This window comes from Nelusetta ayraudi, unplaced genomic scaffold, assembly GCF_046127955.1.
Source record: "Nelusetta ayraudi isolate G7.1 ecotype Tasmania unplaced genomic scaffold, CSIRO-AGI_Nayr_v1 ptg000073l, whole genome shotgun sequence".
Lineage (NCBI taxonomy): Eukaryota > Metazoa > Chordata > Actinopteri > Tetraodontiformes > Monacanthidae > Nelusetta > Nelusetta ayraudi.
The window spans coordinates 632,501-645,000 of record NW_027466123.1 but is presented as its reverse complement, the minus strand read 5'-3'; the positions used below and the strand labels follow the sequence as shown (position 1 = coordinate 645,000).

Sequence of the window (12,500 nt, the reverse complement as noted above, 5' to 3'; positions counted from 1 at the left end):
CTAAATAGCAATTATACACAAAATAGGGTCGAGCCTTATTGAGATTGCAGGGCGGAGACGTTTCGATGCCAAACCTGTGCTCTTATTTGTTTTTTCCGCCAAGCGACGACGCCGAGTTCCTGTGGCGGCTGGCCCGAGCGGCCCGCGACCTGTCGCAGCAGCCCGGCCTGGAGGCCGAGCGCAAGAAGCAGCTGGTGTTCGAGGCTTTCGACAACGCAAAGAGGGCGCTGGAGAGGGACCCGAAGAACTTCGCCGTGCACAAAGTGAGTCGCGGCGCGATTTAAGCGCGTTTAGATTCCGTCGATCCGTTTCGATTTGTAACTACGTTTCGCACCTCCCGACAAACGCAGTGGTACGCCATATGTCTCAGCGACGTCGGCGATTACGAGGGGGTGAAGGTGAAAATTGGAAATTCCTACATAATCCGGGACCACTTGGAGGTGAGTTTAAATGCTTGGCTCGAGTTCCACTTTGGCGACCTCGACCTCCTGACCCCGTCTGTCTTGTGTTTTTTTTTTTTTTTTTTTTCCCCCAATCAGACAGCAATTAAGCTGAACCCTAAAGACGCCACTTCCATGCACATTCTGGGTTACTGGTGAGTGTTTTTTATTATCTTCTGAACAGCCCACTGACTACAGTTGGAAATGCAACTGCGGGAATTCATTTGAGAAAACTAATAAATAGAGACCCAGCAAAGAACAAAAAAAAAAAAAAATTCACCCCAAAAAAATGAATCAGTTTGAAGAAGAAGAAGAAAAAAAAAAGAAAAACCTTGGCTGTGCTATCAAAAAAAAAAAAGTTTGCGCAACACTCGTGCTTGTCTCTCAGATCCACTGTGAACTGTAAACACGTACAAAGTACACTTCTTTTTTTTTTTTTTTTTTTTTCATGAGTTGACTTTTGTCAACAACCCCCCCCCCCCTCCCTGCAACAGACCTAAAGGGTTTTTTTTTGGGGGGGGCGGGGGGGGCACGAGGATTCATGAAGAACCGTCTAAAGTTACGACAGACAACTAAACAAAGCGAAGTTACAACAAAATCAGTGTCTGTGAAGCCCCGCAGTATTTAGCTCTTTATTGAAATGACTCTTTAAAACACTGAAAAAAATGGATGAAATGCATTTTATTACTGAATATAATTTCTTCAAATTTTGATAGGGGCCAGATTAAAAAGATTAAGGGGCCCACATTTGGCTTCTGGGCGGTAGTTTGCCCATGCCTGACCTATGCGTCTCTCTCTCTCTCTCTCTCTCTCTCTCTCAGGTGCTTCGCTTTTGCTGAGCTGCCGTGGTACCAGCGTAAAGTGGCGGCGCTGATATTCTCCACACCGCCGTCAGCCACGTACGAGGAGGTGTGTGTGTGTGTGTGTTGGAACGACCTCAGGCTAAGTCACACCTTCTTCGGGCTCCTTGTTTAGCTCTATATATGTTCATAAATCTGTTTCGTCCTCCCCGACAGGCTTTGGAATTCTTCCTGAAGGCCGAAGAAGGTAAAAGACATTTTCACCTCCTTCTTGTTGGCTGCTGCTGCTGCTGCTGCTGCTGCTGCTGCTGCTGCTGCTGCTGCTACTGCTCCTCAAACCTTAATCTCAATAATAGCGCTGCTTTTTGTTTGAAATTTGGTCATCAGTGGACCCGGACTTCTACAGCATAAACCTGCTCATGCTGGGGAAGACCTACCTGGCCTTGAAGGACAAGGACAAGGCGCTGTTCTGGCTAGCTAAAGCTAAGGACTACCCCGGTCGCACGCACGAGGACAAAGAGGTACAAAAACAAAAAAAAAAACAAAGCTTTTCACTTCCTGCTCCAGACCAATGTAGCAGAAGGGCCTCTGAGTGAAGTACTCAGCGCATTGACGGCACCATTTTCCCTTTCAACAGGCTCAAAAAGAAGCCGTCGACCTCTTGAAGAAGTTGGGATGAAGCTCGGCTAACCAGCGCACCAGACAAGATGCCTTCAAGGACCTTTTGTTGTTTGTTTTTTTGTTTTTTTGGGGGGGGCTGATTATTCGCTTTAATTACTGTACAAGGTCTCCAAATGCTGCTAGCGTGACAACTCCACACACACACACACACACACACACACACACACACACACACACAAAAAAGAGGAGTCCGACTTCAAATTTGTGACCTACTTCATGGCGGAGTCACGTGAAGAGCAGCCAGTTAGCTCAACTCTCCTGAAATAACACATTTTCTCAGTTACCTTAGAGGTATGTCTCATAGAATGATTGATACACTCCCATGTGAAGCCACTGATCACATTCACGAGTTATCAATAATTCTCAACAAGGACTAAAACAAGGTTGGATAAAGTTGAGTTGGTCAGAGACGCAGCTCAAAACGAGTTGCGCTGTTTTACAAAGAGGCCTGCAGGGGGCGACCTGGTGTTCGTGCCCACTCCACCCCGCCCCCTTGGCGTGACACGGTGCACGAGGTCTCGTGTAGAATCCTACCCGCAGCCACGCACGGTGTGTAACGTCGTAACAAAACTCAAGCCAGTAACTTAAGAGGATTTTCACCAACACAAAAACATACATTTTTACAGGTTACAACTAATAAATTGTCTTTGTACCGACTCTGGATTATTGACTTTGGCATTTTTGCGCCGAGTGGGGGGGAAGAGTGAAAAATTAGTGTGGAAAAGTGAAATCCAGAAAGATAACATTGGCTGAACCGCTTCGAGTTACAAGTAATTGAACCAAAAGTTTCGATGTGTCTCGAAGGGGCTGAGCACAGATCGGTGATATATCGTCTGGAACCCTTAATCAGTTATTTTAAGTTTTATATAATGGAGCAGAAACGAGCGAGAGAAGCTTCCAGAATACTGTCGATATGACGCTGATGGGTGGAGCTGCCACGGTACGGCAGGGTTCCAGAGGTCGTTCCAAAGCAAACACGCCTCCCCAAAAACATTCTCGACCCGGCGTGGGGCAAATTACAGGCCGGTGGTCCGTATAAGGCCCATTTAAGCTTTTTTTTTTTAAAAATCCGGTCCGCCTTGAAGATACTTGGAAGAAATTATATTAATTCAATAATAAATAAATAAATAAAATAAAATAATCATTAAATAGCTGTATCCCCTCTATGTTTTCAGAGTTTAAAGAGCCATTTCAATAAAGAGCTAAACACCGTGGGGCTTCAAAGGCACTCATTTTGTTGAAACGTTTGTTTTTGGTTCATTTTCAATTGACGTGTTTCTCTACATATTCCACTACGGGTTTTTTTTGTCTCCTATGAGGTGGGTCACCAAAACACTCCATCCATTTGCTGCTGCTCCAGCCACCCCGGTAACATTTTACAACCCATTGTGGCCCCACCAGTCAAACAGCCTCCCACCCCGGGCAATTTTTTATTTGTTGAAACTTTAGAAATTGTATTTAAAGTTTTAAAATTCTGGATAGAAACTTAAGCCAACGATACAAAGACATTGATTCTGCTGAATTATATATATTATAATTATATATATGCTGAATTATATATATATGCTGAATTATATATATATATATATGTATATTTCCACTTTTTTATTTCTTTAAATTATTCTTTTATATATTTTTTTTCTCATTTCACTTCACTCGGATTACTTTGTGCAGATCCATCTCACGAAATATTCAGATGGAAAACATTTAAATTACAGGCTGAATTCTAACAAAATAGATAAAAACAAAGGGGGGTGCATACTTTTGCAAGCCGCTGTATATGTGTATCTATATATATATATATATACACGTGTATATATGTACACATGTATATATGTATACATATATATTTGTATATATATATATACATATATATATGTATGTATATATGTACATATATATATATATGTTTAATATATATATATATATGTTTATGTGAGAAGAGACAAAATCAAACTTCGACAAATAGAGGAGGCGTTTCATCATCATCAGCCATATAGAAGATGGAGGAGGAGGAGGAGAAGAAGATGAAGAAAAAGAAGAAATCACAGGGCAGGCAAGAGTTGCTTTTACTCATTTATTTGTATATCTCATTAATCCATCTCTCCCTCCATTGAATCGCGACTCCCAAAGCAGATTAAAAATGAATCTTCTATACACACACGCGGCTCTCCTTGTAAAGATTCTGTACAGTGTTACAGTGTATCTACACGCGATATGTTTACAGGTCGGGCGGCCCCCGAAATCGCGCACCAAGATCAACGTCGCGATACATTTTTTTCTTTTTTCTTATTATCGTCATTTCTCGCGACTCCCTAACGGCAACGGCCGCTGGGGTTTCTGACTAGGGGGAGGAAAAAAAAGGCATCACGGATTCAATCCATCGAAGAAGCAGCGGCTCTCTGTGTAAGTCATTATAATATTTAAGTATTTTTATTTACCTGTTGTTTTTTTTTAAATATACAATTAATAATATTTACACACACACACACACACACACACACACACACACACACACACACACACACACACACACACACACACACACACACACAGTTATCTACTTGCGGTCGTTGCAGGTTTATGTCGGAGAGGAAGAACGGAGTTGTCAAGTAGTTTGTTGGGAAAAAAAAAATACATATACGTATGTATATGTATATGTCTACCTACATATATGTATGCATACATACGTATATGTACGTATGTATATGTATACAAACTCAAATATATATATGTACATATATACATATATACGTACATGTATACATATATATATGTGTGTAAGTTGCACCTCAATGATTTTTTCACCTTCCTAATTAATAAGCATTGTCGTCGAAATGGGGGAAAGGCATTGGGGGGAAAATAAAAAAATTCACTTAACTCAATGTTTCCCGTGCTTTCCTCTTAAAAAAAAAGAAGAAAAACTTAAAAAAAAAAAAAAAAAAAAAAAAAAATGTTCTTTTTCTTCTAAGGATCTGTGCACTAAAAACAAAACAAACAAATCGCAAATTGTGACATCACAAACATTGCAGATACCTTTGTTTTGCGTCTCCTTTTGAAAAAAATGTGTGGAGATACGCCTCACTTTTTAAATTTTGAGCAAATTTTTTCTTCAACCAAATGTTTGACCAACAACGATGAACTTTTAGGACAAATAACAAAAAATTAAAAAAACAAAAACAAAAAAAAAAGATGGGAATGTGGGCCCATTAAAAAAACAAACAAAAAAACGCAACCTCCCTCTGTTTGGATGGTGATAATTCAGTTGTTGTTGTTTTTCTAACAAGCTAGCTAACGAGCCATTAGCGCCGCATCAGTTTGATGAATGTTACTTCCAAGACACTGTGTAAAAAAACTTTTTTTTTTTGTTTTTAAATTATCAATAGCCCCACCAATTAGTCATCAGATATTCTCTATTGGGGGATGGTGGGGGGGTTGTGATTCATCCAGAAATACACACGAAGAGTCAGCATCCCGCACTTGTTTAAAAAAAAAAAAAAAAAAAAAAAAAAAGGGTAGGTGGGAGGATGGATTTCAGCGTGGCGGAGGTCTGACATATTTAAGGCAACCCCCTTCCCCCAACCCCCCTTTCTCCTCCCCACCTTCGTAATAAACAAATATTTCATCCCACATCTGGCGGTTCTGGCCGACGGGGTGGGGTTGTCCAAACAGAGCGGTTTCGCTTCGTAAAGTTTAACTGCGGATGGACTTAAACCTCCGTCTCCCCCCCCCCCCCCTGCCCCCCACTCCCTCTTCCACACACACACACACACACACACACACACACACACACACACACACACACACCCTATACATAGGAACACAGTGAAGCAGTAATCTTGACAAACGAGATGCGGCTTGAACCAAAGCGCTAACAGGAGCGCTAATGCATAGCGATGGTGGTCACAGTGGGGATTTTGTCGGGGGGGAGGGGGGGCATGGAGCCTCGCGGTGGTCGGTGAAAGTTGAGAGCGAAAAAGAAAAAAGAAAAAAAAGTAAAAAGTAAAATTTCTCCTGGAGATCAATAAAGTTCTTTTTTTTTTTCTCTCGTGAGTTTTGCTTTAAAATTCCCACTCATTCTTGATATAACATGTTCACTTTCTAGATGATGATGATGACGATGACGATGATCCATCTCGGGGTTAATTCCACCTTCGACAGCTTGTTCCACTCTTCCTCGTCCTCGCGCGGTCCCACGCTAGCGTGTTTTTGCCGGCGGTGGCCGCGCTCGCCACCGCGCCGAGCAGCAGCGCGCAGGGCCGAGTCCTCCCGGGTGCGGGCGCCAACCCCTCCCGCGGCTCTATAGAACTAGAGCTTTAAACGGAAAAAAAAAAACAAAACAAAAAAAAAAACCAAGGCCGGCAGGGCTTCTGCTAGAAAATCCTCCTCGAACAAAAACAAACGCTTTATAGTCTTAAAAATGCCAGTCAGCCAATGAGGGAGGGTGGGTGGGAAATTAAAAACAGAACAAAATAAAATGCTTGCATATTTCATGTTATATCATGTTTAAGGGCCTGATGCTTGCAAATAGATTTAGATTTGTTGTTTTTTTTTGTTTTTTAAAAATCACAAAATAGCTTATGTACATTGGTTGTTATATTGTGCAATTTTTTCTTCTTTTTTAAATCTTTTTTTTTTTTTTTTTTAAACTTTGTTTTAATTGGCTGATTGGACAGCGTTACGGAGGAGGGGGGAGGAGGGGTCCGCCATCCCCGCCGCCCCCGCCCCTCTACTCTTGGCCGAATCCTTCCGTCTCCTCGATGGCGAAGAGCAGCTTCTCCTTCAGCTGTTCGTAACTCTTGTACGGCGGCAGGTCCAGCCGGTTGAAGCTGAGGGACAGAGAGGTCGAGAGGTCAGGCGGTCAGGAGGTCAGGATGCGGCCGGCACTGGTACTAGGACTAGCACTGGCAGAGTTATACCACACGGCAAAACGCTATCAATGAATGACTGACTGACTGACTGACTGACTGACTGACTGACTGACTGAACGAAGGTGCATCGATGCCACCTGCGGCCAATGAGCAGAGACGACCTGAGTCTCACAGGTTCACACAACAAAATTAGCGATAACAGCTGTAACGCAAGTCGTTTTTTTTTTTTTTTTTTTGGAGAGTATCTGCACAGTTCAAGTATGTAATCAATAAATTTTTTGTTAAGTTCCATATAGAGCAGGGTAAAAAAAAAATTGCACTTAATTTGCGATTAATCGCGAGTTAACTCAGGACACTAACGCGACGATGCAGCGCAAGCACAACCATCAGCCCCCCACCCCCACCCCTGCACACTGACCAAGAAACACAATACATTTTTTTGTTAAGTTACATATAAAGCAGGCTAAAGAAAAAAAATGCACTTAATTTGCGATTAATCGCGAGTTAACTCAGGACACTAACGCGACGATGCAGCACAAGCACAACCATCACCCCCCCCCCCCCGCACACTGACCATGTGTGACTGCGGGGCAGCCACGTGTCCTTCCCAACCTTCTCGATGCAGAACTTCTGCGGCCCGTTGCTCCCTACGGTGGCAAGAGGGACAAAGTAAGCTGCGTGTTACTGCTGGCGGACCGCCTTCAGGCCTACGGCTCGTCGAGTTCTCGATCCTCTCACTCACCCATGAGTTCGGCGAAGCCGCCCAGGGGGAGCCTGCAGGTTCCCGTCACGAACTGCATGAGTCGCAGTCGCACCTCGTTGTCCACTTCTTTCACCAGCTGAAGGGAGGATCACCAAAGCAAGTCTTGAGAAATGTCGTTATTGTACCGCACACGACGACAACGACACAATCTCGAATGCATTTTTCTTATTTTGCCTTAACTACAATAAACAGGGAAAGAATTCCCATTGGTTTGTGTGCTTTTGATGCAGCCAAACCTTTTGAAAATCGCACACACACACACACACACACACACACACACACACACACACAAATCTCTAGGCAATAGTCAAGACAAATCATTGGAATCGAGTGAAATTTGAAAGGCCGAACATTTCCCCACATGAAGTGGTATATCAGCGCGAGACCAATTGTGTACGTTGTGTGTGTGTGTGTGTGTGTCCTCCATACCTGCCAGAACCAGATGATCTGTTTGCTGTTCCTGGTGTAGTGGCGGTACACAGTGTTCCTCTGCCAGTCCTGCAGGTCCACCTCCTGCATGCCGCACAGCATCACCTGTGGGCATGACGTGAAGGTCAAAGGTCAAGGTCAATTTTTGTAAATTGTCTACGTTTTTTTTTCAGCTGAATTAGGACCATTTTGCTCTGCCGAATCCAAAAATGACAACCATTTTTCTCAACCAGGTCAGGTTTCTTATGCTAATTTGATTTTTGAAAAATCAGATTTTTCAAAAATCGTTTTCTAACAGAATGTATTCATTAAATGTTACACCATTCAATTTCTGTCAATTCAATAATCGATAACACATTGATTAAGGCGAGTACATGTAAATTCAACGTTAGCTGTGGCTCAGTTGGTAGAGCAGCCTGCGAATTGATGACCGATGGGGTTTGGCGGTTCAAAACTAGGCCTGGGCGATATGGCAAATTTTTTTTTTATCACGATATGTTTTCTTATATTGCTCGATGTCGATAATTATCACAATATGATTTTTTTTTTTTTTTTTATCAATAATAGTTTTAAAATTAGTATTCTCCTTGGACCGCAAAGAAACCAGAAGGATTATTGTTATATATTTATTGTTAAAATGTATGACAATACAAAACATTCAACAACAACCCGACAGAACCAAGATGTTGTCTTATTTTTTACATCTTAGATGTACTGAAATAAAATAACTTCAATGTTGAGGATTATGTGTCTTGTTTTTAACATCTCTCAAACATTTTAGAGGTAGTGTACTGAACTGATTAAATAAAATAAAAAAAATAAAATAAAAAGAGGTACAGACAGACAGTACAATATTGCACGTCGCTGCTCTGGTTATGTTTCTGTACCGCGTCGATTTTTTATTTAATTTTTTTCCTTGTACGGGGTAGCTGCGTTAAAGGCTGACTGTATTGTTGTTTGACGAGCAACTGTTTGCTTAGCACTGTCGCTAGCTAGGCTACTGCTACTGCTAGCGGGAGTATCACGCAGAACACTCCCCCAGGGGCCAGCAGTGCGTTGTTTTTAGCATTACCCGCGGGGAGGCTAGCATGAAAACGTAAACTCTGGCTTTCATGCCATTCTTTATTGTGGTACTTCTTGAGATGTTGACAGAGGTTCGTGGCGTTTCCCGTTTTGCTTGGGACTGTTCTCCGACATAATTTGCACTTAGCGTCAGCCTGTACTTTGTCGGACTTGAGGCAGCCGACAGTTTCTTCACTTTCCCTCGACTTCTGATTGCTCCTCGCTGCTCATTTCTACACGTTCCTATAACGAGCTTTAGCGGACGGCCGCGTGCGTCTCCCATCTGAGTTGTTGCGAGCGAGAGGAGGCGGGTGGAGGGAAGGAGGCGCGCCGTTGTTTCTCTGCTGTGGGATTGGTTGGATTATCGAAATAACAGCTCATGCGTTTATCATCGTTATCGTGGAGTTTTTAATCGCGATTATGATCGTAATCGATTTATCGCCCAGGCTTTAGGGGAAGCTTATTTTAATGCTTTGTGAAACTTGTGACTAGATTCCCGTGGGGAACAATGGTGTATTCACTGCAGATGTAGCAGAATACGTCAGGCTTATTTTTGCAAGACCTGATAGTCGAAGTCCAAGTCATTCACTTGTAATATTTAAAAAAAAAAAACAACAACAATTAGTTATAAGTTGACACAAGCAAAACCTTCAGATTTTGTTGATTTCAAGAAATAGCAAAGAATTTTGCGTCATAGGACGGGAAAATACCCGTACATGTAAATAAAAATGTCAGAAACAAACAAATACGTAGCTTAGTTCAGAAAGTTGACCTGATTGAGCAAAAACCAATGTGATTTTTGGATTCAGCACATCAAAATGATCCTAAATCAGCTAACAAAAAAACAACCCGGAAACAATAAATTTACTGTTGACCAGTGTAATCAATAGACCTGTTAGATATATATGTGTATGTATGTATATACAGTACTACCCAGAACATTAGACTATCCTGAGAAGGTTGTTGTATTTGCCCATGTGTGAACTCTTCTGAGCCAACAACCCAAGACAGACTGTTTAAAGGCTCAGGACCCTTTTGCAGGGGTTTTGGACTCTTTTGAAGCTACACAACTGAAGCGTTTCACAGTATTCTCATTTTCTGAGTTTGTGGGTTTGTGGTTTTAATAAGCTGAAAATCTTAATCAGCAAGGAACTGCTTGAGATTTGATAATTGCCGTGTAATGGCTGAATAGAATTTGTTGGTTTCATCTTTTATGTTAAATTGCCAAAATAAAACAACTTTTACTTGATATTCTAATTTTTCGGGTATTACTGTACATATATATATACATGTGCGCGCACACACACACACACACACACACACACACACACACACGCACACACAGAGTTGTCTTCAGCGTTCACACATGAACAAATTTATGGTATTTCCTGTTTTGCCGACTTCCGCGCAAGGCACAGCCCCACAATAATGAATCCCAAGTGAAAACGGCTGCCTTCACTGAAAATGAACGCTGTTTTTCTATGTTATTTTCTTTTTGTTGTTTTTTTTAGGGAGGTGGGGGGGTAATTATTTTCAGGCACCGCAAGTGCAGACGTGGCTCCACGTGACGGAAGCAACACCTGCCTCTGGGTGTGGGCGCTTCAGCAGCCACTTTTATGACAGCGTCTCTGCGGTTGCTGGGCGCGCTTGGGAGGACAGGGAGGCTCGTAATTACCTGGTAAATTGTTTCTGTGAAAAGGCCCAGTGTGTAACATTTTGGCTTGATTTATGATTTTTACACTGGTGGAAAAACTTCACACTGCCCGTAAATACATGAATGTAAGCGTATACTCTCAGTACTAGGAAAGTGATTTGGTTTTCCTTCCCTTGCCATGTGAGCAGTTCTCACATGTATAAGAATGTCCATAGCGCAATAAGGGTCGTGCTCCCAGTTAGCTGACATCTTGCGCCATCATATTTCTACAGAAGCCTGGTGTGGACAATCCAGATGCCTGACAGCGCGTTTGGTAGTTGGGGAGAATGGAAGAAGAAGAAGAAGAAGAAGAAGAAGAAGGAGGAGGAGGAAGAAGAAGGGAGAAGAAGAAGAAGAAGAAGAAGAAGGAAGAAGAAGAAGGGAGGGTGAGAGAAAGAGCGCTGCAATTTAAAAATGTCACCACTTGATGTTGCTGTTTTCTCTTCCAAATCTTCAAATATTCCACACTGGAACTTTCAATGCTCTTTTATACTTTGTCAAGCGGCTTTTGATGCATTTTTTTTTTCTTCACGTGTACAAAAGCTGCTATATGTAAAATTTGATGCCGCTTGCTGCAGCCGCTGCCGCTGCCGCTCACCTCCAGCTCCTTCTCATCAAAGTACTGGAGCCACTGCAGCGGCACCACCTCGTTGAAGCCGTCCAGGAAGGCCTTGGTCTGGGCCTCCACGCCGCGGGTGAACCTCCACTCCGCCATCAGGCTGCAGGGGGAGACAACGAGTCGTTAGCGGCTGCTGTGGCTTTTCGTTTCAAACCCAGCAGATACAGAGACGGTCCGGCCCGGTCCGGTCTGGTCTGCAGTTGTATTGCATCCAGATGCTCACGCAAGACCTCTGGTCAGTCCAGTTGTTATCAACTAATGTATGTAATGTACTGCTTGTTTGTTTTTAACGGTAGCACATTTCAGGACCTGTGCTTTCTTTCTTACTTTTTGTACTTTATTACAAAATGTGAATCATTTTAATATTTTTCAGCTAGAAATATGGCACCTTTCAGTCCTGTTGGGTTTGGTTCTATCTGGACCAGTCCGATGTACTCCTCCAAATCCAAATTAATGGCTTGCACACGCTAAGATTTACTTTCCGGGGTCATAGAATTTTTCAATATTCGATAGGATTGGACCATGACTTTCAATCTGGTCCTGTTCGTTTCGGTCTAGTCCAAACCGGATAGTAGACCCCCACCCGATGTACTTCTCCAAATCCAAATTATTGGCTTGCACATGCTAAGAATTACTTTCTTGGGTATTGGAATTGTTCGATATTTGATAGGATTGGACCATTTCGGTAGGTGCTAGAATCTGGTCTGGTTTGTTTCGGTCTAGTCCAAACCGGTCCGGACCAGACTGGATAGTAGACCCCCACCCGATGTACTTCTCCAAATCCAAATTAATGGATCACACATGCCAAGAATTACTTTCTCGGGTATTGGAATTGTTCCATATTTGATAGGATTGGACCATTTCGGTGGGTGCTAGAAATATGGCACCTTTCAGTCCTGTTGGGTTTGGTTCTATCTGGACCAGTCCGGATAGGAGACCCGCGCCCGATTTGTACTCCTCCAAATCCAAATTAATGGCTCGCACATGCTAAGAATTACTTTCTTGGGTATCGGAATTGTTTGATACTTGATAGGATTGGACCATTCGGTGGGTGCTTCGAATCTGGTCCGGTTCGTTTCGGTCCAACCCAAATCGGTCCGGACCAGTCTGGTCCGGTCAGGAGAGCCCTACCCGATGTACTC

At 42.8% G+C, this 12,500-nt stretch overlaps 2 protein-coding genes across 3 annotated transcripts in view; one reads left to right on the top strand and one right to left on the bottom strand.

Moving 5' to 3' along the window:
* Positions 1–2,075, top strand: part of rmdn1 (regulator of microtubule dynamics 1) — a 5,086-nt gene extending 3,011 nt beyond the window's left edge. Inside the window, exons 4-10 of the mRNA XM_076043159.1 lie at positions 104–263; positions 351–440; positions 540–595; positions 1,262–1,349; positions 1,457–1,487; positions 1,628–1,761; positions 1,878–2,075. Coding sequence (XP_075899274.1) covers positions 104–263; positions 351–440; positions 540–595; positions 1,262–1,349; positions 1,457–1,487; positions 1,628–1,761; positions 1,878–1,919 — 601 coding nt within the window. The 3' untranslated portion in view covers positions 1,920–2,075. The remainder of the gene's footprint in view (positions 1–103; positions 264–350; positions 441–539; positions 596–1,261; positions 1,350–1,456; positions 1,488–1,627; positions 1,762–1,877) is intronic.
* A 3,837-nt stretch (positions 2,076–5,912) lies between these two features.
* LOC142899523 (NEDD4-like E3 ubiquitin-protein ligase WWP1) overlaps positions 5,913–12,500 on the bottom strand; it is a 28,530-nt gene continuing 21,942 nt past the window's right edge. For both annotated transcript variants that reach the window (XM_076043140.1, XM_076043141.1), the window contains exons 20-25: positions 12,490–12,500; positions 11,338–11,458; positions 7,985–8,089; positions 7,535–7,631; positions 7,367–7,439; positions 5,913–6,750 (exon numbers count right to left, since the gene is read on the bottom strand). The exon at positions 12,490–12,500 is cut by the window's right edge and continues 130 nt beyond it. In XM_076043140.1, coding sequence (XP_075899255.1) covers positions 6,651–6,750; positions 7,367–7,439; positions 7,535–7,631; positions 7,985–8,089; positions 11,338–11,458; positions 12,490–12,500 — 507 coding nt within the window. In that variant the 3' untranslated portion in view covers positions 5,913–6,650. The remainder of the gene's footprint in view (positions 6,751–7,366; positions 7,440–7,534; positions 7,632–7,984; positions 8,090–11,337; positions 11,459–12,489) is intronic.